Source organism: Anas acuta, chromosome 3 (assembly GCF_963932015.1).
Source record: "Anas acuta chromosome 3, bAnaAcu1.1, whole genome shotgun sequence".
NCBI lineage: Eukaryota > Metazoa > Chordata > Aves > Anseriformes > Anatidae > Anas > Anas acuta.
Genome location: NC_088981.1, coordinates 75,104,019 through 75,130,502, shown reverse-complemented (window position 1 = coordinate 75,130,502; position 26,484 = coordinate 75,104,019). Strand labels below are relative to the sequence as shown.

General features: G+C 33.4%; 1 protein-coding gene across 4 annotated transcripts in view; it reads right to left on the bottom strand.

The window, feature by feature from the left end:
* Positions 1 to 26,484, bottom strand: part of ASCC3 (activating signal cointegrator 1 complex subunit 3) — a 280,038-nt gene that overhangs the window by 69,736 nt on the left and 183,818 nt on the right. For 3 of the 4 annotated variants that reach the window (XM_068677837.1, XM_068677840.1, XM_068677839.1), the window contains exons 17-27: positions 22,581 to 22,700; positions 18,630 to 18,794; positions 17,696 to 17,782; positions 15,284 to 15,460; positions 12,987 to 13,212; positions 9,135 to 9,289; positions 5,869 to 5,967; positions 5,228 to 5,396; positions 3,120 to 3,340; positions 1,744 to 1,829; positions 55 to 221 (exon numbers count right to left, since the gene is read on the bottom strand). In XM_068677837.1, coding sequence (XP_068533938.1) covers positions 55 to 221; positions 1,744 to 1,829; positions 3,120 to 3,340; positions 5,228 to 5,396; positions 5,869 to 5,967; positions 9,135 to 9,289; positions 12,987 to 13,212; positions 15,284 to 15,460; positions 17,696 to 17,782; positions 18,630 to 18,794; positions 22,581 to 22,700 — 1,672 coding nt within the window. Of the gene's footprint in view, positions 1 to 54; positions 222 to 1,688; positions 1,830 to 3,119; positions 3,341 to 5,227; positions 5,397 to 5,868; positions 5,968 to 9,134; positions 9,290 to 12,986; positions 13,213 to 15,283; positions 15,461 to 17,695; positions 17,783 to 18,629; positions 18,795 to 22,580; positions 22,701 to 26,484 lie in introns of those variants that run through there. The other variant, XM_068677841.1, reaches the window with a different exon arrangement.

Here is a 26,484-nt window from a genome sequence, read left to right as displayed (position 1 = left end):
CAAAACAAAACAACAACAACAAAAAACAAACAAACAAACAAAAACCATGCTTACCTAGCAGATGGATTTCATCTATGATAAGAATGGAAACTTTCTGAACATAGCTTCTGTTCTGCCAGCTTCTGCTGACACCATCCCACTTCTCTGGGGTAGTAACAATCAGGTCAGCTTGGGCAATAGCTCTCATATCAGGAGTCACATCTCCTGTCAACTCCACAACCCTGTAATCAAGATAGGTGTTTTATCAGACTACATAAAACTGTCTTTTTGAAGCTTTAGAACACCTTAATGTTCAAACATTAACTTTTAAACTCTTAAAAGAGAGAAGAAACAAAATTAAACAAAGTAAGTTTACTGTTTCTGGTCAGGATTCTAACAGGATTTTCAAAGATGTTTTCAGTTAACAGACCTGTCTTTGTTTTTCTAGCAAATACCATGTTAATACAGAACACCATTCCTTTGCAATACTATATGAAAGGAAGAGGGTGAATATGAGTCCAAAACCATCTATGATTCCTTTTTTAAAATGAAGATCATACAGGAATATTAGTATGATATAATATGAATGATAACATCCTGTTAAAGCCAGAATAAAAGTTTTCTAAGACAACTAAGTTGCGGCTTGCTGTTCCATATAGATCTTTGGTTTGAACAAGTCTGGATTGTAGAATATCTGCATTTGTTGGTAAAGTTCCATTAAGAGTAGAACTGAAATTATCTTGGAGCCGTTTCTGGGAAAGATTAGCCGAGTTTTTCTATTTACCTTATAAGCCTTTCAATTTTCACAAACACTGAGATGATCCATCATTTTAGACTGAATATAATGGATTTTTGACATTTTTACGATACACCTAATAAAAATTCCTCAAAGTAATGTGTATCTTCTTTTCAACATTTAAGTCACAAATACTGGAGTCAGTCTCAAAAAGAAAATATTACCTGAAAATATTTTAAAATGATGAGGAAAATAATTTATCCTCACACACCATTAAAATAACAACAACAACAATAAAATAAAAAAGAGATATTGCCAGTTAACAAGTCACTGCTATGTTAATAGCAGAAATCTCACTGGTAATTTTGTGTACAAAGGGTAGTACACCCTTTTATTAAAATCTCTGGTGTGCTCTAAGCTTTAACTTACAAAAAAGCTATATATAGGCAAGTGAAAGGTGAGTGCATCCTATGGATATAATTTTTAACTCACAAAACTATAACTTTAGAAAGCATTAACATGACTGATACACCTCATATGTCATAAAGAAATGGCTAAACTCCAGCACCTGAGAAGATCAGTAAGAAATTCATGAGGCCAAAGAATACAATTATATTCTGTATTTTATATAGGAAAGACAATATACGAATACTGGTGTATAGTTCATGCAACTTCTATGAGATCTTTCATAGCTGAGACATCTAATAAATGTTTATTTTGAATTGCAGTTTAAATTTCCAAAGACACTGCAGACAGAATTCTGACCTTCATATTTGCTATACTGGCAAGTAATGTGAATGAAAATAGGTGGATATCAAAGTGTATCCCTTTTTTACTTTTGATTTTGCTTTTACTACAATGACTTCTGATAGCTTTTTTTTTTTTTTTTTTAACTTTTAGAAATTTGAAGCATAACACACAAGCAAAATCTATTTTGAAATACTCAAAAGTATTCTGTAGATTTTATTCATACTTGATGAGCTGTTCTTTTGCTTCTCATTTCTCTGATTAGGTAAGGAGAAACATACTTTTTACCAAGTTTTTCTTCAATCCTAACTTTCCAGTCCTCAATTCTCTCACGAACGAGTGCTTTTAATGGTGCAATATACACTGCCTGAAAAAAACAATTACAAAATCAGGTATTAAACAAGATATTTTTTTTTCAATTGTATTGATATGAAAAAAAATATTTTAAACTTTCTTAATACTTATTTCTAAAAATTGAAGTATTTATTACACCATTTAATATCAAAACCCACTTATATACAAAAGGCCATATTTGTTGGGACTATAAAATCGGGAAACTACATTCTAGAACAGAAAAAAAAATCAATTTCCAGCAAGTAATATCTTACCTGATTTTTAGATACATTGTTTAATTAATAAATATTAAAAGTTAAATTATAAAGCTGATTATTCTAAGTAAATTATCATACTATTTCTCTCAAAGAAGCTCACTCTGCAGGGGAGAATACTCTGACATAAAATTATTTACAGATTTATGGTTAAATATTTTGAACCTTTAAGGTCTGTTATATTAGTTTCTTCATGTTCAAATATGAAGAATTCACATACATTAATAAAGCCAGACTTTTGGCTTTCTTAAAACAAACAAACATATATATATATACACACACACTCATTTAATAATTGGCAATGTTGTAAGTCTAATACATAAACTTAAGATGTATTTGAGTCTTGCTTACCACAGCCTGACATAACAAATTACAAGAAGATACTAAAATTTCAAAGATGAGTAAGTGATTTACATACATGATTTTAGTTAATTTCAAAGGTTATTCTTTGGTTAAATCTTACAGTCAGATATAAATATATTTTCCAAAGACTTGAAGGCTTAAATGTGGGTACCTAAGACAGGATGTCTGACTTAAGGTACAGCCATATGTTCACTTTGAAAACAAAATCCCCAAAGTTGAAATGCTCAGCTTTTAGGCACTTTGTTTTAAGAAATAAAACACAGGGAGAAGGTGGAAGAGAAAATTGGCTCATAGCAATTAATTACAATTTATTTGTTTAAATAAGGGAGAGACTGGGCTAGTTGTATTGACATGGAGGGGAACTAATAGCTGTAAAACAGTACTACTGCTAGTAGAAGATTAAAGGCTAAGCAAAAAAAAATTAGGAAATGAAGTAAGTATGGAAAAGGAGAACCAATGTCTTTACGGCAAGTTTTCAGATTTAACTCTAGTTGCACACTGATTAGTACATAAAGTTGAAATAAAAGCCTAAGCATTTTATAATCTCCAATTAATACCGACAGGTATTAATACCAACAGGTATTAATTGGAGAAAGCAAAATTCAGTTTGCCACAGTCTTCCTAGGCTTTTGGACTGCTGAAAACATACCTACACTAAATGATTCTTGTAAATCTATTTTACAAACCTTTGATGTGGGATACTTGTTAAAAACTCTAAAGATGGCTAATTCAGCAGCAACAGTCTTTCCAGAACCTGTAGGTGCTCCAAGAAGAACATTACAGTCTGTGTGATAAAGTGTATGAAATATCTGGGTTTGGATAGGATTGAAGTGTGTGAACTTGTAGAGGACTTCATATTCTCGATGTCCTAAGGCTGTGACAGGCAAAGGCTGAAGATCTAGAAGCTCTACAAACACAAAATAATCATGAGTGCATGACAACAGATGCCATCCCATAACATAGTCACTCTATTATGAAGGTAAAGATATTAACCGATACTTCAGTGGAAAACTTAGACTGGAAATGGCTTTACCTAACATCTCATATGACATAGAACCCCCATTGGGACATTGTTAATTTCAATGAGGAATAATGAAAAATTGATTTTATAGCTCTAAGTATTTCTTGAAGTACTGTAGTTAATATTCTGACAGCTGTGAAACCAGCCACTTGCATAAATTAATCTTTTTCTTAAAACTGCTTGCTTTCTTCCAGTAGTGAAAGTGACTAGAGAAAGTGAGCACAGTGAGTTCTAAACTCACTGTATTAGACTACATGTATATGTCCAGCTTCTTATAACAACAGAATGTAGAGTTGGACTACAACAGTCTGTATATTTCAAGAAAAAAACTCCATCTAGTTAAGAAGTTTCTGAATTGATGGAGTAATACAAATCAGAGGAATACAAGTAAAATTTACATCTAATCCTTAAAATATGTAATTAAAGACATAATCTCAATAAATAAACAAACAGCCTTTTAGTATATGACTCTCAGTATAACTTGAAGGCATCTGCTATCCAAACAATTAGAGATTGTGGAATCTGGGAGATGATATATATAACCAGATTGGATTTGGAATTCTACCAAATTAACGAGACTGCAGTGATTCTGCTATGCAGATGCTTGCTTTGAAGTTGGTCGTTGTTTTTTTTTTTTTTTAGTGGCGTTGCCTTTTCAGGGTGCTTCACATTAAGGTATGATATGGGAGTCATAAAATCTACTGAGGCAACAATGCCTAATATTCTTCACATGCTTTTCCCTGATACCTTATGGCTGTTTTATCATTCCCACTAAAACTGATTTCTTGGGTTCTGCTGAGGAGAAAGAAGGTTTTCTGCCTAGCAGGGCCTCTATGTACTTCACTGTTGAGTGGGAACCAGATGGGAATTGAAATCAATTACCATAAATCCTAGAGGCTCCATAACTGGTGATGTGTAAATATCTTTCTGTTTCTTCTGAATAGTAGTCAGTGATCAGTCAATTAGATAAAAAGGTTACACATGCTTTTCCAGACAGCGTAGGTACAGTATAACAATAGCTAAACACTTCACAAACACATGTGAATTTATGCATGCCAAAGGACAACATCGTATGAGAACTGAGTATTTCTGAAGGCACTCACTTCACAGACTGCTAGATGAGCCAAATGTAATTACAGTGGAAAGGTTTTACAATGACATCAGGCACAATGAATGTATAAAGCAATTTATGTATCCAGAAAAAAAGAAGCAAAACACAAACATATGCTTCTGTGCCAAGTGTTAAAAAGGAGGGGGAGGGGAAGACCATGGCTTGAATGAGTTGAAATTAGATGTTCAGCACTGTAACAGTGCTTGCAACGAAACATTCATTTTAGAAAAGTAGTAAAACGTTGCATATTTTCAAAATTTTAACTGTTCTTTTCTTTGCTGAATACCACTTATAACACAACCATCGACTCTAAGACTATTTTGATGCAGTCCAGAAGAAATGCAATGCTAAGATAAGATATATTGTAACACAACCTAGTATTATATGACATTTTCATTTTTTCTATGGTTTATAGTGAGCTTGGAGTAGCAAAAAAAGCTGGTATGACGAGCTAAAACAAGCTGCTTTTTATTCAGAATTTTAAAATTTTAGAGAGCTTTAAAGTTAGTGAAAAAATAGTATCAATAATATAAATAAATGAGAAAATGAAATACCGTATACTTTTCTCTTATAAAAAATGAGTTAGATATTTGTTGCATTATCATAAGGAAAATCAATACAAACAAGATGAATTGAAACAAAATGATCACATTTGAAATTACCTGTGTGGGGTGGATGCCTCTCTGGAAGAATCAAGTGTTGAAAATTTATGATGCACACAGCTTCTGCTCCTAACCATCTATCGGACACAGCTCGAATGTAATATTGAGAAGGCAGAGGTTCGAAAATTGGGATTGTGAACACCAGTAGTTGAGGTTCTTTAGTAATAACCTAATGCAAACATTGTGTAGAGAATAATTACTGGACAGGCAAACCAGTAACTTGAAAAATCATACAGTTTGCCTCACTTTCATAATCATTACTAACACAAAGCAATAAAGCATGAGTAACTCCAAATGCAAGGTATTCACATCCATTAAATATTTCACCACTGGCAGTGGATTTTGCTTCCATTAACTTCAAGGTACAAAAAAGACTAATTCTCCATCCTTAACAGAGAAAACCGTTACAGTCTTTCCATTTTAATCTGGAAAAAAAATGTCCCACCAAACAAGGAAGAGAAAAAGGGACATCTGAGATTAGAAAACATCTTTGTAAAAGTCCAGGCTTAAAACAAAAATCTGAAACTAAAAGCTGTGCTGCTGCTTTTCAAATCTTATTAGCTCAAAATCCAGTTTGGCCTTAAAACTTTCCATCTCACTAACTTTACTTTTGTCTTGCTATGAGATTCTGAATCCATTACCTGCTTTTTTTGAACAATGAAGTATTCTGAATGATAAATGTGATCATTAGTAGGGTCTTCTACCCAAATCCACCAGGGCTCTCCCACAGTGCCATGTACCTTTAAGAGTAGAAAAGATAGCTTTATTATAGGTGTAATGAGGTTCTCAAGATTTGACAGGTATATCAGGTATAGTTCCAAATGATCTAGGCTTACAAAGGAACATAGAAATGAGAGACAAGAGCAATATAACACTTCTAATTAATTTGTCTGCTTAAAGACCATATTGCAAGAAGAATTTGCTTAATCTGTATACAATATAAATGGACACAATATAAAAGCAACTGAAGCTAGTTAGTGCATCAGCTGTCTATAAATAGACCAAACTGCTAGACTTTCCTTCAGGGCTGTAAAAAAGGATGCCTTCTCTTTCCTCCTTGTACTTCTGTCTGTTGATTCTGTGTACAGAAAAATTGACTTTTGCTGTCAGTCAGAAACATTCTCATAGTAAAAATTGGACTGCATTCTAACATTCCTCTCCCTTTGCCCTCTCTTCTAGAAACAGATTCAGAACACCACAGTTTGATCCGCTCACTGCTATAGGTTAAGTGAGAAGAACATAGACAAAACTGGCTCTTGATGAATTCCATGCCATATGTTAATACTTTATTTCATCCTAGATTTTAGCTTGCTTTGTTGTGTACCTGTAGTCTTAATGAGTTATTTTGTAGTGCCAGCCACAAATGGTAGCTATTTGGACTACTCAGTCGAGAATTTTTGTTTCTTTGCCAGAATCAATTACTCATGTTCCAGTGTGCCAATTTTACTTAAATATCTATCTAGGAAAAAGAGAAAAATGCACAGTAAAGTAGTATGGAATTTAAACTATTAAACGAGCTTATATTACTGATGTTTCTGATGAGGAAGGTATAGAAACAAACTGAAGGTGAAAAAATGTTGGCAGATATAAGGAAGGCTATGAAATTCAAAGCTCAGAATTTTTGTTATCAATGGTAAGAGCATCTTTGGAGAGTCCTGTGGAAAAACTGCATGGGGAAATAGGTTCAAAAGTAATGATTCTCAAGAGCTCTGGAGAGTTCTCAAGAACTGACGTGTACCTGTATTTTGGGCAACCATTGCCTAAAACTGCATGTTTGATATATGACTTGGCTAATTAATACTAGTTACATTATTCTGTATTTCTGCTGGACTCCTCCTGGCTGCAGTAATGTTTGTTTGCTCTGTCTAGATATGTTTAGAATCCCTTGGCTCTGGCAGTACAGTAAGAATTTTCCACTGGGATCTGTCTCAACATTTACCGAAATACATCTTCTTGCCTTTTCCTTATAAAGCTAAGTCCAAAATTCATGAGACTGTTCTAGAATTATGTATCCAGGTAAAGAAACAGTCTAAAAAAGTCTAAAAAACATAAAATGTTAGCTAAGTGAGTCATTTCAGTTAAGCATAGTATTTACATTTTTAATATTCTGATTTTACTTGAGTATTCCCATTGTTTTTTTTAATTATTATAATTAATTTATTATTTTTGGACAGCTAGTTTTTGTATCATTTACAGCTATACCTATAGTTTCTCACAACTGTCTTCTGAACAGCTTGCCAGGAAACTGTGTGATGATGCAGAAGCAATTTTGGACTTTCAGTGGTTGAATGGAAGAGGTAGTTATTCATTTTTAGTGACCGTTACATTTTTAACAACTTTGTTTTTCTAAATAGATAGAAGTTTCATTTACTAAAGAAAGAAACAAACAAACAAAAATCACAAGAAGAAAAAAAAAAAAAAAGAAATAGCTACCTGACAAAAAAAAAAATCAGCAAAAAAGTATTGGGGAACTTTCCAAGTTTTGATGAGTATCAATTTACAAATACTACAAGAGCTCCATATGTTGAAAAGACAAGATACAATATTTTCAAAGCTAGGAAATACTAGGAATACTATGTCAAAAGGTCATTAGTTTGTCCAAAGCTTGGGCAAAAACCTGTTTTCTGAACTTCAGTTCAGAGATGACATACAGGAGTAGAATTCTGTGCAGATCCCTTTTTGATTTGTAAAAATCTGGAGGAATCTAAATTTTGTAGAATGAAAACAGACTGAGAAATTACTTTGTATTAATATGAAGATAGTTTAATATGTCTTTAATAGCATTCGGGTAACATGGATAAAAGATTGAATGAAAAAAACCTGTTTCAATCCTACCAAAAAATACTTATAATTTACACCAGGGACCCATTAAAATATTTTTGTGATAAATGCAGGTAGCAAAAAAATAATACTTAGACTTTAACTTCCTATTAACATGCTAGTTTTGTGAAGCTTCCAAAATAAAAGTAAAAGCCTTCAGGCTGGGAAAATAAATTCCAATATCATCTAAATGTTTATGGAATAAAACTCTAATTTACCTGTGATTACATTAAATTTGTGAGGGGATTTTTAACTTATTTTTTAATAAAAGATACTTAGTAGACACTTTTCAGAATGATAATTTCTTTCATCTTCTAACAGTAGAAAAAGACAAATATGCTTGTCCATTGATGTATGTTTGCCTTCTTTCTGTAGAATGTTTCAGAAGTAGCAGCAACAATACAATGCCCCCATGTGGACATTTGTATTTCATTTAGATTTCTCTTAAATCTATTTCTAATTAACAGATTCTGAATGAAAGGGTATGGGTACATGTATGGGTACATGTGTCCAATTAATACAACACCTTGTGTTTAAATGTTCACCGTAAAATGTAAATGAATATAATTCCAAACATATCTCTGCTTTTCTGTTCAGACAAGTACAATTCAGAAAAGACACTGATGTGAATATACATTTGTGAAGCCATGGAGAGCAACAGAACCTGGCATACATGAACTGTATTTCAAGGCTTTATTTTCTGAGTTTGACATTCATTCACAGTTCAGAAAACCATCTGTGTCTCCCTTTTCTTTGCTCTCCTTTTTGGGCATATAACTCTGTGGACAATAACTCAGATCCAGTACAAAATCAAATCTATGTGTGATGCTATTAATATTCCAGTATTAGCACTTCCTTCAACATGTTATAAACATGGCAACCTCGTTACAATTAATGGAAACAAAAAGACGATTTTTGGCTGCCTTCTTCCAGAAAAGTCTTAAAGGTTATGCCATTCCTGTTATCAAATTTGCTTTTTAGAGAAAAAAAAAAAAAAATCTTATCCAAACAGCTATGGTCTCCCTGTGATTGAAGCTAAATGAATGCTTCTAGGCCTCCAGCTTTTTACATTTTTTTTTTTCCCCACCTGATCATTCCATGTGAAGTCAGGAGTGATGTTCAACCGGACGCGGAGCACTGTGCGGGTAATTGGCTGAATTGTTGCTTCCATTGCAATGGAGGGGATTTGATGGACACACTGTTTTACCTTTAACCCAATCTTCACATGATGCAGCATATGACCTGCCAAGAAAACATTAGTGTAACAAATTTGCATTTACAGGAAAAATAATACAATTCTGACTTTCAAATAGGCTTTTAGAGAGGAGTATTATTGCTTGCTTGTTTTGCTCTTAGGTGTGTAAATGTCTGACTCTCTTGACCTGGCATGTCTGAGTATTTTGTAATACTTAACTTGAATTAGCAATTTAGAGCCTAGAAAAATCAGTGTTAACCCGCCTGTTGGCTATAACTAAGGGGTTAAAATAACTATTAAGAATTCACATTGGAAACATATTATGTCAAGCTAGTTCCCTTTCCTTTACTGACTTTTTGACCAGGCTCTAACTAAGCCATATAGCTCTTTTTTAAAGCTTGAATACTGACCTTTTACTTAATGAAGGACACACATTTGAACTTCTACAATTCCTGTGTAGTGATTCAAAGTACACAGGACACTAGTTTCATAAAATTGAATAAAGGTAGTTAATAGCGTAAAATTCATGCAACTAATAATCATCTCACAGCAGCTCTGATCTTTCAGACTACACTGGTGTGTAACCAAGCCAAAGGAAAAACTAAACACTGCACTGTATTTTATTTTCTATCACAGTCATGGTAACTAAGGCAAGAAAGAAATCAGATATGTATATACACATATACACATATATAAAATTCCTAGTTGTATTTTACAGATGAAATCTTTGTTCCCTTGCTCTTCACTTCATTTTAAACACAAGCCAATGTATGTAGGCAGCAGTTATTCCTCTCCCCCAAGAAGAAGTTGCAACTTCTAATTTATTTAGGAAAATAAGACTGATTAATCATATTTTCACTGAAATAATTTATGTAATTACCTGGAGCACATTTTAAATTTTAACTATAATGGTCATATGTACTCACTGTTAGCAGCTATAACTGGCTACTGATGTCATTATGTGGCTCTGTGGCTCTGATTGAAAATAAACAACCACCCCAAAACGAAGAAATCCTATAATTTGCATTATGTGCAAACTTTTTCTTCTTATTGCACAAATTTTAGGAGCATAACAACTTGCAAATAGTATTTTTTTTTTATTTGAACCTTGCCTTTCCCTCTTCAGTTTTCTTACTTAACAAACTGGCAGATTTTGTCTCTCAAAGTATTTATTTATCTATATTATTTCGTACTGAATGGTGATCGTGATTAAGAAGCAAAACACTAATGCAGGAATTTTAACAGTTTTAATTAGTCTAATTTGTAGTTGGTACAAGTGCACCTATTGCAAGTGGACGGACTACTGAAGAACAAAACAATTATATTGGTACATGTTGGTAATGTAGGCAGTATTACAGCATATTTGCACAATGACTAGCTTTTGCAATTAGTGATAAAACATCAGAAATTTTGCTATTTAAAGTTAGGTGCCAATCTTCAAAGATATGAATTAATTGGTTACGTACACAGGTAGATTTCTTCATGCCAAAAATCTCTTTCTATAATGTGATGCGTGAGGTGGACTTCTGTGTTTGTACAGCACAGCACTGAGGTTTTGTATAGGTATCTGCTAGGGTAAAATAAGGCTTCTCTCCCAAATTCTTCTTGCTAAAATCATTATAAATCTTTCTCTCTTCTCTTTTTTCATTCTTTTAAATAGTTATGAGAAGCTATCAATGGTGTTTAAGAAATACGAAAACCTTATAAGCTAAAAGATAACTATTTGAGAAAATAGGTATACTTAACAAAAGAATAAATTTTGTTTGTTCCACAAAGACTGTCAACTACATTCTGAAAACGGGGACTGTGTATTTCAAATGCCACAGTGATTTCTTGGCATTTCAGAAACTTTATGGTTACACTGCAGTAGTGAGTTGACTGTTGTCTAATATATGGCACATTTGAATCCAGGACCTAGGCACACAACATGCTCTTGACTGGAAGAGCTGACACCCAGTGGATGCATTTGTCTCTTCCTAGGACATGGTCTGAGCTAGCCAGCCACCTCCTATCTTTTTTATTCTATCTCCAGGATGACAATAACATTTGAAAAGGAAGAAGCAGTAACATTGAAGCTTGGACTACTGTGTCAGAGAACAATTCAGCACCTGGAAACTGTACCTTTTTCATTTCAACATGGCTTCGAATTCCAATAAAATGTAAAAGGCAGGCAAAGCCTTAGTGAAAGAAAAAGAGGAAAGACAAGAAGTATGTCAAGGAGTACTTGACAAAGATGCACAGGACAACTTGCTTTGGCATTTATAATGCTGAAGAACATGAAATATCCTTATATGTAGTCACCAATGACTTATTTTCACTGTCCAAACCCAATTCTCACCTACTTTGAAGCTAAGTAAATATAAAACAAACCTACATGTTCTATATGTATATTAAAATGTTTCTATCTTGTGAATATTAGATCCACAAGATGAAAAAAGCAAAGTAGTGTTGTATTTTAATACAAATTTATTGCTTCTCCAAGGCTAGGTACAAGGAGTAACTAGCATTAAAAGAAGAGAACTAACATAACTCTTGGAAAAATAAGTTAAGTATTTAAAAAAACTACAAAAACACACAAATTAACAATTTGTGACATACTTCTGAATGAAAAAACACTGTAATGCTAGTACTTAAATATTTTATTTTTTAATACATTTAAAATTATTATGTATTATAATATACAGTTTGAGTTTTAATTTCCCCCCCCTCATAGTCCTTTGTTTTAACCTAGTAAATAAAAATACACTCTCTAATTCTGAAAACTTTTACAGTTTTATGCAACTTTTTTCAAATTAATTTTAGGCACACAATAAAGCAACTTAAATTAGGAGTGTATTCCTCTTGTCAAATCAAAAATAACATACCTAGGAAGTAGAGACTATGAAATGTGTTTTCATTGTAAAAAATATTATTATTATTTTTTTAAAATGGTAGTTTGTTTCCAAAAAAAGCCCTGGCATTACAAGTGCAATGAAAGTTCAAGATCTAAAGGATTTGCTCGCAAATCAGAACAAATATACTAAGATAGGAAAAAGAAATACATTACAAACATTTTTTTTCCTCAATTTCAACCAGCTGGTGGGTATTTTACCCAAAGCAGTTTACATGGACATACCAGAAATCGTCATTATATTTATCAGTAGGCTCATGGATTTTCTCATTTTCATTATGTCAAATCCCTTAAAAAATTAAGGTTTTTCTGCAATGACACCAATGACAATGAATTCTCCATGTTCAGTGAAAATTAATGCTGTGTTTCAGAAGCAAGCCATTTAATGAGAGCACACCTGAACATAATAATCTGCTTTTTTTATTGTTAATGCTATTTCATTAAAAAAAATCCAAGTTGAAAAAAAAACATTTGACTTTCATAGTACTGTTTTACTTAATTAGAGCAATAAGGGTAACAAAGTGTATATATTGATATAAATACGTATATAAATATATGTATCTGTATATATATATATATACATGTACATGTATATATAGACATATCAATATCCATGTCCATTCTAAGTGTGTGCTGGGATTGGTAGGACATAGGCCAGTCTCATCCATATTACAAACACAAGCTATGGAGACTGAATAAGCCTTCTGTATTGGACAGACCAGAATACCATGTTAATGTGTTTCATGGTTTCCAGACCAGAGTGGGTTTGTTTCTTAATGAACGTCTCAGACTTAGTTCTAACTTGCCTATTAACTTCTAATAGTTTAAGCAGATCAGCATTGCTGAGTTCTCACCTATTTCATCTTTTCTCATGTCCTTCATCTTGTCTACAGTGAGATTCTTCTCTTCCAACTTTGAGAGGACTGATGGTGGTAACACGGAGAACTGTCTCAGAGGGCTAACCCAGCCCCACAGCCGCTTGTCAATGACTTTGCTGAGATTCAGTAGTCGATATGTCATTGCAGGCCAACGTTTCCTAAGGGCAATCTCAAAAAGAGCTCGAACAATACGAGCTGCATTCTGGAGAGTAAAAAAAAGGCAAAAATGTTGTAATTCACTCAAGCATTCTTTGTAAAATGAAAAGGAACCCATAGACTCATCTTTGACCAACCATAACAATAGATTTTTCTTTTCAAATTTATTTCAAACACTCTTGAAAACTTTATTTTTTTCCATTACTGTCTAATGGCAGAACTACCTCATGATTGCCTACAGAAATTATGAAAAGAAACATGTGCAATTAATTACAGTTGTAGTGGCAGGTCTGTCATAGGATTTTGAACAGAAGATCAGGGAGTTCTTCTTAGTATCCTCCTCCTTCTCCCCCCATAAAATACACATCTGCATGCTTGGTTTAAATGGAAATTCAAGATTTAAGATTTTACCTCTGTTTTACTTCCATAATACCCACCCATTTCACACTATCTCCGCAGATGTTTAATAATTTTTTTTTTGAATATATTACAGTCTCCCAAGCCTATTGCATATGTATAACTAAACTATATAAATCTGCTTTGGAGTTGGAAAATTAATTATTAACATAAGTTTGAATGAGGTCAGTTTTATCTTGAAAACCTAAGTTACGATATTCCTTTCATAAGCTTATCAAGCTGTATTATGAAGTTGTGGGTTTTCTTTTGATTTTTTTTTTTTTTGGCCTACCATTACTGTGCCGGGATTAGCAATCCTGTTCTTGATTCATTGAGTAGAATAAAATCTTTCTCTACTGGCTCTTCAATGCCAACAGGAATAAAAAATAGAAAATTATTTGGCCATGATAGGAAGCATATGTTACTAAAGAAGCTTATTTCTTGTACTTAGAAAGGATGAATGATTTTGCGAATAGCCACTATTCAATTAAAAAAAATGCAAGTTATAGCACTGGTTCCACATGCACAATTTATGAAGGTTTGAGAAGATCATGTTTGCCTCACTAAAAATGTTATAATTGAGACAGACAAATAAAAGCAATTGTTTTGAAAGTGAAGATTAAAAGAATCATACTCAAGATGATCTTGCTGTGCAAGTATCACAATTTTTATGATGTGTGTAATGATTTCAGACTCATTTAAGCCCAAACGTGCTAGGAAATTTAAACACTTCTGAAGAAGGTAATATTGCTATGAAAATCTTGCTGGCGAATGTATACACTTTTGAGTATTTAACTCTGACCTTTAGCACTGACTAAATGCAATTTTTCAAATAATTCTGTCCAAAATTTTTTTTTTTTTTTTAAGGATAAGAGATAAAGTATTCATTGCATACACACACACACACACACATAAATAAATAAAAAAAAACAACAGACAGGATGACCTGAAAGGTAAAAACTTTGTAATCTATTCCATACACTTACTAATGTTGCATATCTGGTATTGTCTATGACATTTGGTCACTTTTGAGTTCTTCAAAATTCATAGTTCTAAAACTTCAAACAACACCTTTTGTGTTCTAAGATGGTCTCTCTAACTCTGTAAGCAAGCAGTTCTGTGTCACAGACTTGCAGTTCTCTTTCTTTTCAGTGTTATAACTAAACATGCTGTATAGCTATTGACCATTCATCTGTCAAATTAAACCAACAAACAAATATATGTTGATATACAAACTTACACAATAAGTTCTAGCAATAAATTTGTAATAGCCTACCTTTCTTGTGTAAACCAAAGATGTGAATAAAATACAAATTTATGTTTTATGGAATGAAATATAAATGTACATAAAACAAACATATATTGCAACAGTTTTCCAGATTCAGAAGAAAACCCAGTAGGGTAAGAATAACATTTCTCAGCAACTAAAATTAGAACTACTAAATATAATAAGACTACGGGGGTAATATCAACGAAAGGAACATTCAAATTTAACAACAACAAAAAAGCAGTACTCTCCTAGTGTAGAATTTTGCATTATTTTTCCACTTAGAAGTATACCACACTCATGGAAGGCTTTTATTTTCAAATCAATTTGCATTAAAAAAATGTCCAGCTTAAGGTCTACTTGTAAACGTTTGAGAGAATGAAATCTTGTAAACGTTTGAGAGAATGAAAACAGCAGAAGGCAGCAACAGATTCATAAAAAATACTATTTTTACCTGTGCAACATATGCAGAATCTGATATAAGAGAGAAGCTGTCCATCTCCCCTCTGCTAATATATGTTTGAAGGAGGATATTTATTTTTCCGTAGTTGTTTTCCACACCTCCAGGAGCAGGAAGTTCACAGAAATCATTCAATAAGGTATCCAGCTCTTCTATTTCTTCTTCTCTTACCTAAAACACAATTATACATTATGAAGAGGCTGGAAGAACTTGATAAAAAAAAAAACTTTTATACTAAAATCAAATTTTCCTTATAATATTGTTACATTATTTTTAAATTAAGTGTCTAGATTTAAGGGGGGGGGGGGGAGCGAAGAAGCAAAACCACATCTTCCAGAATGTAGCTAATAGGTCATAATTGAAACTATCTTAATAGTGACACAATTACATTTTATTATTCATCACCATCTATTAAAGTTGTCATTGACATACAAAAATTTGATATGCCACAAAAATTGAATCTTCTGACCCTACCATCCTTCATCTGATGAGATTTCATTTTTATTTGACCAGAGTAAAACCTCTGTCCATCTGGATTAGGGCAATTTTGAAGTAACATTAAATGCATTCATTATAGTTACATAGTTTGCATGTGGCATAATACATTTTTAACTCAAAACTGTGAAGTACTATGATTCATGATATTAAAGTTTTCACTGTTAATAAGATTAAGTCTTAATATGAGTAAAGAAATATTCATATCTATGGTTTGAATAATGCATAACATTTTACATTCTCACTCATGACCCTTACATGGCAAAACCAGCATAAATCTACATATTCTTTGATTTACTGATAGTCTGTTAGTGTAAAACTTATTTAAAGAGGGTAAATGTTTGGTCCCTGCAGGGAACCAGCTGAAAGCAATTTTCATTTGGACCTGACTACCTGACATACAAAAGACTTTAAGACAGTTGGGTTAAAAGCCCAAACTATCCAGCCACCTATAGAAAAGAAAAAGATGGACATATGTCCTTCAGTCACAGATGGCTCCAGTGTCAGGGGAATATTATGCTCTACTTACACCAGCAATTTTGGTAATTTTTTCTGGTCTTGCATAGCACAGTACAGGTAAAGTCCAGATCAACAATTCAGCTACTACTGACCTACCTATCTCAAGATACAGAATTTTAAAAGGTATTATGGAGACACTTTTCTTATTAGCAAAAATCACAATTCATATCACAAAGAGGGATAAATTCTGAGTTACTCTTGTGCAAATCAGTTTAACACTCAGAGCTCCACAGCTAGAGAATCACCATAAACTGGAAATGATGTTGCACTCATGCCATACCATACAAATCTGAGAAAGCAAGCTGGAAAAACTATGTTTTAGTCAAGAAGCATCACTACTGACTTTACTACAAATATAGAAACATATCACATCATATTTTCCATATGTTTTCCTTTTAAACATTCAATTATGCTAAATTTAGATCCAGAAAAGTAATATCACCATCATGAAAAAAAAAACCTATCTTTGAAAATGTTGCACGTATCACTGTGAAACCTCACTGCTTATTATATTCTGTAATACAAGAGATTACAAAATAAAATTTCTCCATTAGATAAAGAGATGGCAATGCTCAGACAATGTGTGTAAATATGTAGATGGTGAGGGATTTACACTGCCGCTTCACAGAGCCAGGTGAACGAGAGCCAACTCTGATCTGAAAGTTGTATAATTGTGTTAAAATGGCACTGAGCCCAAGATAATAAACCCTGTGGAGTCTGGCTTGCACCTCTATGAGATGCAAGCATGGGCAAAAAAGTTCATGCCAGCTTGCAATATATTGTATTGTATCCTTTCCACAGAGGAGGCAAAAAGGGAGGGTGGAATTGAACCGAATATGATAGTAATGTTATAGCCTGTACAACAGAATCTGTTAAAACAACTTTCCAGATTTCAATGTTGAAAATAATTTATCAGAATTCATCATTCTGATAATCTAATATTATCCTCTGCATGAAGTATATCAGAGTTAAATTCAGTGAGCCCTACCTCATTTCTGATACAGCAAATTGTTCTAATATTGATTTAGACTTCAAACAGAAAAACTATCTCATCCCTGGGTGCACCATTCCAATGGACACTTATCTTCACCTGTTAATAATTGAGAAGCTGAAAAGTTCTTAAAAGCATTTAAAAGGAATTCTTTAAGATCCATAACTAGTTATTAAATGTGCACTACAGTTCATGCTGAACTACATATAAGTTTGAATGAGAGCATATATAGTTCTTGGCAATCATTCCTACCTAGAAAATATGTTTTATTTTTAAATAAAAGAGTTTAGTATTTAACGAAACTTCAGTCTATAGAATAGGGACTTACTATTTATGGAGTGAGTACTACAGAAGTGTCTAGTTCTAAGACATATACTTTGTATGAGATGATAAAACTTTACCTTTATCTGTTCGAATTCTTCGGCTTTTGACACTATAGCAAGAATGTCACCGTCTGTTTTATGAGCATCAAACAATTCATTGAAAGTCTATTAAAATAAAATGAATTGATTTAGTACCGACAAAAAAAAAAAAAAAAAAAAAAAAGCATATATAATGCAAAAGAAAGAAACATTAACCAAGATTTTTAAAGGCATTTGAGTTTAAAAGGTAAGTTACTAGATGACTAGAGGGATACAATTTAAACGGGAACAATTTCCAGAATGACTTCTTGCTACTATCAGAAAATTAGTCACATCTAAACTCAGGAACATAAAATTGAGAGACATGCAATCTACGGCCATTAAAAAAAAAAAAAAAAAGTATAGGATATATTTGAAACATATCTGTGTGACTAATTATACATAGTGATAGTAAAGATAGTAAGATAGTAAAAAAAAATGGTTAGTACTCTGATTTTTCAGCATTTATGCAAGAAAAAAATATCCATTTGTTCCAAAGGAATGGTTCTAAGATGAAATGTGTACTTTAAACCAAGTTTACAGTATTATAGTTTTGTACAAATGCATCTTCCTTACAAATTTACAACACAATATGATTATTGTAGCAAAATTTGTTTAAGGTTGCACATGGCAACCTGATAAAATTTTCACTCAGGAAAAGCCTTTTCATTACCAACCTCTACACTTGAATGTGCTATTGTGTACATACTGTTGGTATCAAAATGTTTCTTACAATTCACCTAAAAGTAGGCAAAGACAATAGAAATTTCATATCAACTCCAATTTTTCATTGTTGCTTTTTACTTAGTTTCTGTCTTTTTGTCTCTATTTTCTCTATTTTAAGAAATCAATTACATATTCTGTGATAGAATACAACTGGTATAGGTTTAAAAATAAAGTAAAAAACCCACAGAAATAGAATGACATATTTTACCTCTATAGTATTGTATTTAATATAGTAGTGGCTGGCAGTTCTGCCTAAATCTGTTGAAGAAAAAAAGCCAGTTCTTTCTTCAAAGCGAATCATGCGGGCTTTGTCCAGTTTTCTGCCGACTTCAATTACCAGTTGTTCTCTGTGCTTTTCTAGACTTGGATCCATCTAGACACCAAACACACACACACAGTTGTTTGTAAAAATGAAAAGAAATATGGAAGTGTTAAATGAATGATTTTATTGAAACAACTCAGTACTAAAGACAGAAAGCAAATAAAAGTTAGGTACAATTAAGTCAAGATTTTCTCGAGTTCTCACAAATTACAGCTATGTTCATTTTACTGACTCGAATGTAGAGGACAAAGAAGTCAGAATATTACTTATTTTACAATGCTTTGAGACTATCAATATGTTGTAGACTGATAATATTGCTGATGAAACTGAAGCGTGATTATGAAATAAACATACAACTAAGCCTTTGAAAGAAATTTCAGTGAAAGAAATGAAATATGAAAGAAATTTTCATATTCTTCATTAAATTATCATTACAGTATCATTTCACAAAAGTATGCAATCTTATGGTATCTCCACTTCATTAAAATATTTTGGCTGATGATATACCCTGCCTGGGTATCTGACATGAGAATGGCTTTGATTGTATCACAAACAGAATATGCTTCACGTTGGATTGCCGAAATGATTACTAACAAAAAAGTTCTAATGTCTCCAAAAGCTTTGAGCATGCTGTCCTCAGCACCCTTTATATTCGTATCAAAGTTCAGGAACTTAGACATTTTGTCCAAGTAACAACATACATTATCGCAGTAGTACGTACAAGATGGGCCAAACCCCCACCTGAATGGGTCTGTTGTATAATTGGGTGTTTCTACATCATGCACCTGGGTTAGCCTGACTGACTGGGATGGGTGAAAATAGTCATGTTAACCCTCTGGTGCACCTGAGATATGGCTCTAATTACACTGGCAATGGTAAGTCACCAAATTTGAAAAGAGTGAAAACTGTTCTAGCACAGAGGCAGCATTCTTGTTTCTGGGCTTGTACAGCTCAGATTCCTACAGAGTATGTCATACCAGCCCTCTTGGTAAACGTGCATCAGAGATACATGACCAAGACTGAAAAAGGACCAAGCTTGAAGAATTGGTATGCTTTAGTTTGTTTTGGTTTTCTCTGGAACAATATTCAATTTCACCTTTTTGCTGAAGTGGTTCATCTGGTGGATGGTGAAGCTGCAAACAAATACAGTCATTTCCAAAAAGCAGCTGCAAGACTAGTTCCTAATATTCCCTGTCTTTGCGATTTGCTCCAAAGCTGTTTCTCCTTAGTTATGGCTTGCCTTAGTTTCAAGTGAAAAGATAAGATGACAAAGGTCTAGAGTGCTTTTCTCAATAGTAAGTTATGCATTGAGGTCAGATTTCAGAGCAGAGGTGGTCAAAAAAAAAAAAAAAAAGTGATCAGGATGCCAGATGTTTAACATTTCATAAAACTAAAGAGGAAAAAAAAAAATTCAAAACACTTCCCTACTCCTGCCCTCCTTTGGCAGCCCAAATTACCTGCCAATCTTTTGCCTTACATACAAAAAAACGTAAAGCTGTAACAGTAGACTAATATTTTTTTTCACAAATACAAAGGTTTTAACTTTAAAGGAAAGGTCACCAACTTGAAAAGGTTGAGAAACAATATTCCAGTTCAGAGAATCCATGGGTAGTACTCTTCTTGTTGAACTAACATAATTAGAAATCCCAGAGTAAAAGATCCAGCCTAGAACAGCTCTAAGCCATACTCTTAGAAACAACCCTTGATAATTCATGCCAAAGGCTTCCCTGATCTGACACACATTTGCTCCTCTCTTTCCTCCCACTCTTCGTTTCTTCTTGCCTCTCACCATCAGTTTTGCCCATTTTCCTCTCAGTAAAAGGCATTATCAGCACTTCTGGCAAACAATGTAAAAAGTTGCTAATCAAAGCAATGGGGCTGGAGTAGCACCTGTGCCTGGGCAAGGGACAGAATCTGTTTCATGGAGAATGAATGGTACCACCCTGGAGAGAACACGCAGGGCACATAACGTGTTGGTGCACAGTGGGTGCACACTTGCCCCTCTCTCCCTGTGCAGGACAACACCCCCGGTTGTGTGGATAGGCTGGACCTTTCCTGCCCTGAAGGAATCCTTGGATGTGGTGAGTGCTGCCTGGCTTCCTCACCCTGCAGAAGGGGAAAGGAGGACGGGTTTGCATTTTCTTAGTGCCACTGAAGACCCGAGAAGAGCATGACGCACGGCGGCTATGCAGATGTATGTGTGCTGAATGGGTACCTCTGGCTGTCAGCCAAAACAAAGACAGAAATTGGCACACTGCAAGGTTACTAAGAAACAATAATATGCCAATTATGAAAAGTGAATACCTGTAACTAGAACAGGAGGAACACAATGACCTACGTGAGCAAATCTATGGTTATGCCCACAGCTGGCACTATACCACCCCATGTACTTTCTGCCTACAACACATTAATAGCTTTGAAGTTCATAACTGTTTTTGTAGAAAATGACGGGATTGGCATTGGGTTTGCTCCTATGTGACTGAATAACACTTCAAATTGATGTAATTTGTTGTCGCCTTAACACAAAAATAGGAATATCTATTATTAGCACAGCAAATCAGAAGGATAGAGAGGAGGTCAGTGGCAGGAAAAGCCAAGTGCTGTCAATCTCCACTTTCACAGCAGCTGAATAAAAATGCACAAGCAAGGGAAGGGGGAAACAACACCTATTAATTATTTTTTAAGTTTATAAAAAATATTTCTGCTAATGCTTTATTACTTATTTCACCAGGCACTACCACCATGGTTGCCCTTAACTTAAATTAGTCAATAAAACTGGAGGAAAATACCTAGTGGAAAAAAAGGAAGAATTTATAGGAATGGCATAACAACATTCTTTTCACTTAAAAAGCAATTTTTTTATTTTCATTGATATATTACTTTGTGATTTTGGATAGTGTTAAATTAACATATAGAAATGTACTATATGGCTGTTTTGTAGAAAACAGCTTTGAGATGACCTGAGAAGATCTAAAGGTGTATACAGAAGCTTGCTTAAACCACAGACTACCTACCTCCAATCTAACTTCTGCTATCAGCCACAAAAACTATCTGAAAAATCTCTAAACACATGTTACAATGACTGAAACAGCATTTTCTTACAATATCATGATAAATTATTAAGTCACAAAACAGATTCAGGACATGTGAAATAAACTGCAGTTATTATGTACTTGTGAGTTTCATCTGCACTACACTCAAATTACCTGTGTCCAAACTATTATAACATTAAATGCTTTTAACTAGCTATACAGGAGGAAAAAAATATTTAGATAATCTATAAACTACGAAAGTTCCTAAAAATTATAGAGAATCAACTGAACTTGAAAAAAAACACGTAACTGTGTTCTGATTTATATCAATGCATAAAACACTTCTAAATAAACAAAAAATGAAAATAAATCAGTAAGCAAACTTACAATTAATAAATCACAAGAAAAAAAAAAGATAAGATGTCATGGGATGAAATATTCTGGAACAGAATATGACAGTGAAAAAAAACACCAGCAACTCAAGAACACTTTATTATATCATTTATATTTAGCCTACAATACTGAAACACTGAGAGGCCAACTTAACAGAAACTATCTGATAAAAATGAATGTCATCCTCTAAAGCATAGCTTGATCAGTTAAAATATATTTTATGTGAACAGAAGGGACCTCTTAATTTAGTGGTAAAAGTACTCGGCTGCAAAAAATATCTTTCTATTTCTAAACACTTTAAAAGAATTGCTGATGTCAGGTAAGCAGAAATAGCAAATATTTATCCTCACATCAGGGAAGGATTACAGACCCAGAACAGGTTACAGATTTTTTTTTAAAATGCATTTTATACCTGATAAGCTTTGTGACTGATGCCATATACTAATGGATTTGCTCTCATCCGTACATAAAGATAAGTGTAACTTATCCACTTTACTGCTTCTTCCACATTAGTTACTGTTCCAAGAGCAATCTGAAAATAGGAAAAGAGACAAAATTAAATGTATATATTACAGCTGAATGTAAATATTTGGCTGAAAACATACTGAATTCAGTGCATTAGCATTAAAGATAGTGTCAGTATGTTTCCAACATGAATTATATTAAAAAAAAAAACATAGAACAGTATCTTGAACCATTTATACATCTGTATCTTATGAACATCTAATAACAGTAGATATTAGCCCACATGATCTTTTCTACTGCTTATGATATTTATAATTAAAAGAGAATACTGAGCTAGATTATTACAGAGAAGAAAAAAATTGTAATTCTTGAGTGAATACGATCAGGGTAATTTAAAGAACAACTTTAAAAAAATCCTACAGTTAAAACATTAACTTTCATACGAATGTAAACACTTTCTGGTCCTAACCCAAATCATACTGACAGTCTTCAGTATTTTCATCATCATACCCCTATTTGGCCATCTGTTTATATACAGTTCCTAAAAAAGTCTGTTCCTTTTGTATCTGGCAGGTCAAACATACAGGTACCTGCTACTTCTTTTGTTATATCAAAACATAACAAAATTGAATAGGTAATACACAAATATATTTATGTATTTTTCAAGGCCAAATCAGGAACATGAGAACAGTTTTTTATTCAATAACTTCTTTTGATAATTCTGTAGTTGTTTTATCATCATATTACTTATGACAGACATTTTTACGTGAGAATCTTAGCTCTATTTTCTGTTAGTTACATTAAGAATAAGCTATTTAGTGCTTATTCCATTTCTCCTGATTTTAGCAGGAGAATTTAATATTTATTGTATGCTCCATTAAAAATATATTTTGGTCGTGGCTTGTTCTGTAAAGCATGAAAAATCCCTCTTGCTGAAATTTTGTGATCCATTATTATTATATATATATTTTAATGATATTTTTCTTTCGTTGGTTTTTGGATTTCATGTAATCATTCCTCTTGACTTGGAAAACTAAAAACTTTATGCAACTATAAGTGATTTCATATGTATGTTCAGATCAAAACACCTAGACCTCAATAATAATATAGATACTTTTTAAAATAATGTAACTACATTACATTACATATAATACTTACATACAAATATCAAAAATAGTAATGAAAACTCAGTTAAAATAACTTAAAACCTTGTTGATTTCAATGACTTGGGAGTCACTGAAAGCTTGTCTCACACATTTCTGAAGTGTTGTTTTGTTCAACACCATAAGAAGGTCAGGGAAAGACCCATTCTGTTGTTTTTCTAATTAGATAGCTACATAATGCACTGAAGTAACTGAAAAAGACATTATTAAACATCCAGCTTTTCATAACTACCACAGGGAGGACATCTAATATAGCCTACACATTATTAGTTAGATTGCTACCTAGGTTAATTTCAGCATTTGATTTCTTTCCATGATTCAAATATCTTTCAGTGCACAACTTGAAATAGCATAACAACATTGTACAATAGCAACAGTTTCTGTCAAACAACCGCTTTCACAAACAGGAAAAGATAAAATTCTCATTATAGGAGATGGGGAAACCTGACAATTCAAAAAAATATATTTTTCCCTCATTTCTTCAAATATCTTCTTTTATTATTTACAAATTAACTATTTACACAGTTAAAAGTAAAAATGAGAAAAAAATGATTACAAAATGCTGCTGGGTTTCAGATACAGCACTGAAATATAATACTGCACTTTTCTTCCTCCCCCAACTTTAAAAAACAGTTACTGAATACTATGCTGAGAGGAAAATAATAGTCTACTTATAAATATTTGCTGCCATCTAGCGTTCAAGTAAAGCTTTTGTGGACTATTTGAAAATGTGTACCTTTGTTAAAACTGTGTGACAGGGAAGTAATCTTAACGTAAACGCACACAAGTAACTTCAATATAAATGATTTACAAAACTGGGAGACCTCTTAAGTTCTAAGATATTTAGTATTTGTAAAATCAATAAATGGATAAGTTGATTCTTTGTTAAAGAAAATAAAAAAGTTCTTAATTTTCCATCATTACCTAAACCATACAGTAGGTATGAAGTTATACACAAAACAATCAATGAACAGAAATACTTTCTACTTTGAATTTGTATGGCTTGATTGCACTAGTTATCACAAAACTTTGATTGCAAACGGTTGTCACGAATGAGGTCGCTGGTCTCATGAAGGTCAGGACAGTTCCCAGGACCCCGGACACCTGAGGAACAAAACTTCTGCTCCCCTAAGCCTACACCTTGCATCACATTCAGATTAGCCATTTAGTCACTCAACTCCTTAGCAGTGTTTTTGGAAAGGCTTTGAAAGAATCCTGTGTCTCTCTTCTGATAACCAAATAGCTGCCCACTGTATTACCTTCAGATTGCACCAGGACAGGTAGGCTTTCACTCGAGGAACACAAAAAATAGATTAGGAGGTTTGGTCCACCCTAAACAAGGCACCACCTTATCCTCCTGACTTCATAACAAAATCATAAATAAATGCAAGGAAATAAATAAATAAATAAATAATAAATAAATAAATGCATAAATAAATGCATCCCCTGAGGAAGGTACTGTCCAGCATTGCAATCCGTCTCCTGTTTCTAGCTCTTTAGGGAAAGGCTAGTCCCAGAAACAAGCTGGGGTCCAGCTGTGGATGTCAGGGAGGGCTTTATCAGGTGGAAACAATTAGGGAAGGAATGGTGACCTGCACTGTATGAGCTATTGATGATAGTTCCCAGATAAGTTAAAGTTTATGGTCTAATTAAACCACATCCCCTGCATCTTATCTTTCTTCCTGTATTTCCAAAAAAATACAGCTGTAGGTATTTTCTGTTTGCCAGCTGGTCAACTGACCCAGGACTCTCTCCTCTCAACTAAGCACCCTAACCACTTTTTTTTTTTCCTTCCATTATGCCTAGTGCATGCACTGGTAGAAAAGGAAGAAGGTATCTCCATGCCTACACTGAGAATCACTGACAATTTACTCTCCTCTTCTGCTCATTTTTAGAAGAAAAAACAAGCAACGCAGACACACAAAAAAAGAAAAACACAAACCCAAACCCAAAACAAATCCACAGGAAAGAATTCTCAGATAGAGACGCTGAAGTACATGTTCAAAGTACTACTTTGGTGTCAACTCAGTGAAGTTGGGTGTACTTCATCTTTTCCCACTACCTCAGAGTAGTTTCCTAGGAATAAATATAACGGTCCTTTGAGGTCAGCATTCTGTCTCTGAGATTGCCCTTCACCATCTGCTGTTAGTTAATAAGAAGCAAGCACCATATAAATTTCTCTCAAATTCTTAAACTACTGCATTTCAAGGTCTTCACTTAAAGTGCATCTAATAGCTTTCAATGGATTTTTAGTCAATGTTTGTATAGGTTTTGAACTACACTACCTTTTACACAACTTCCTGCAGGAAGGAGTTACACGGCCTAACTGCGCCCTTTTGCATTTTCTGAACCCGTCATCTCAGCAAATATTTCCTGGTTCTTGTCCCAGGAAAAGTCCAATCAAAAAGTACAAAACTCCATCATATCATATCCCATTTGTTTTTGTTCTTGTCTGAACTGTGGAGGTATGCCTGTGTTATTTTTCCACATACGCTATCTAGTCCTTTGTCCAACAATTCTGTGAAGATGTCCCGCTTTTACAGAATTAATTTTGAAAGGTGAATTTAAAAAAATATATATTTTTTTCCCAACATTACCCAAATTTTCTTTCCTGCACCATATAAGGAGGTATACAATTCAAGGCTCTGGATTTCACTTTGTGATTGTGTGGCTAGGATTACATATTGC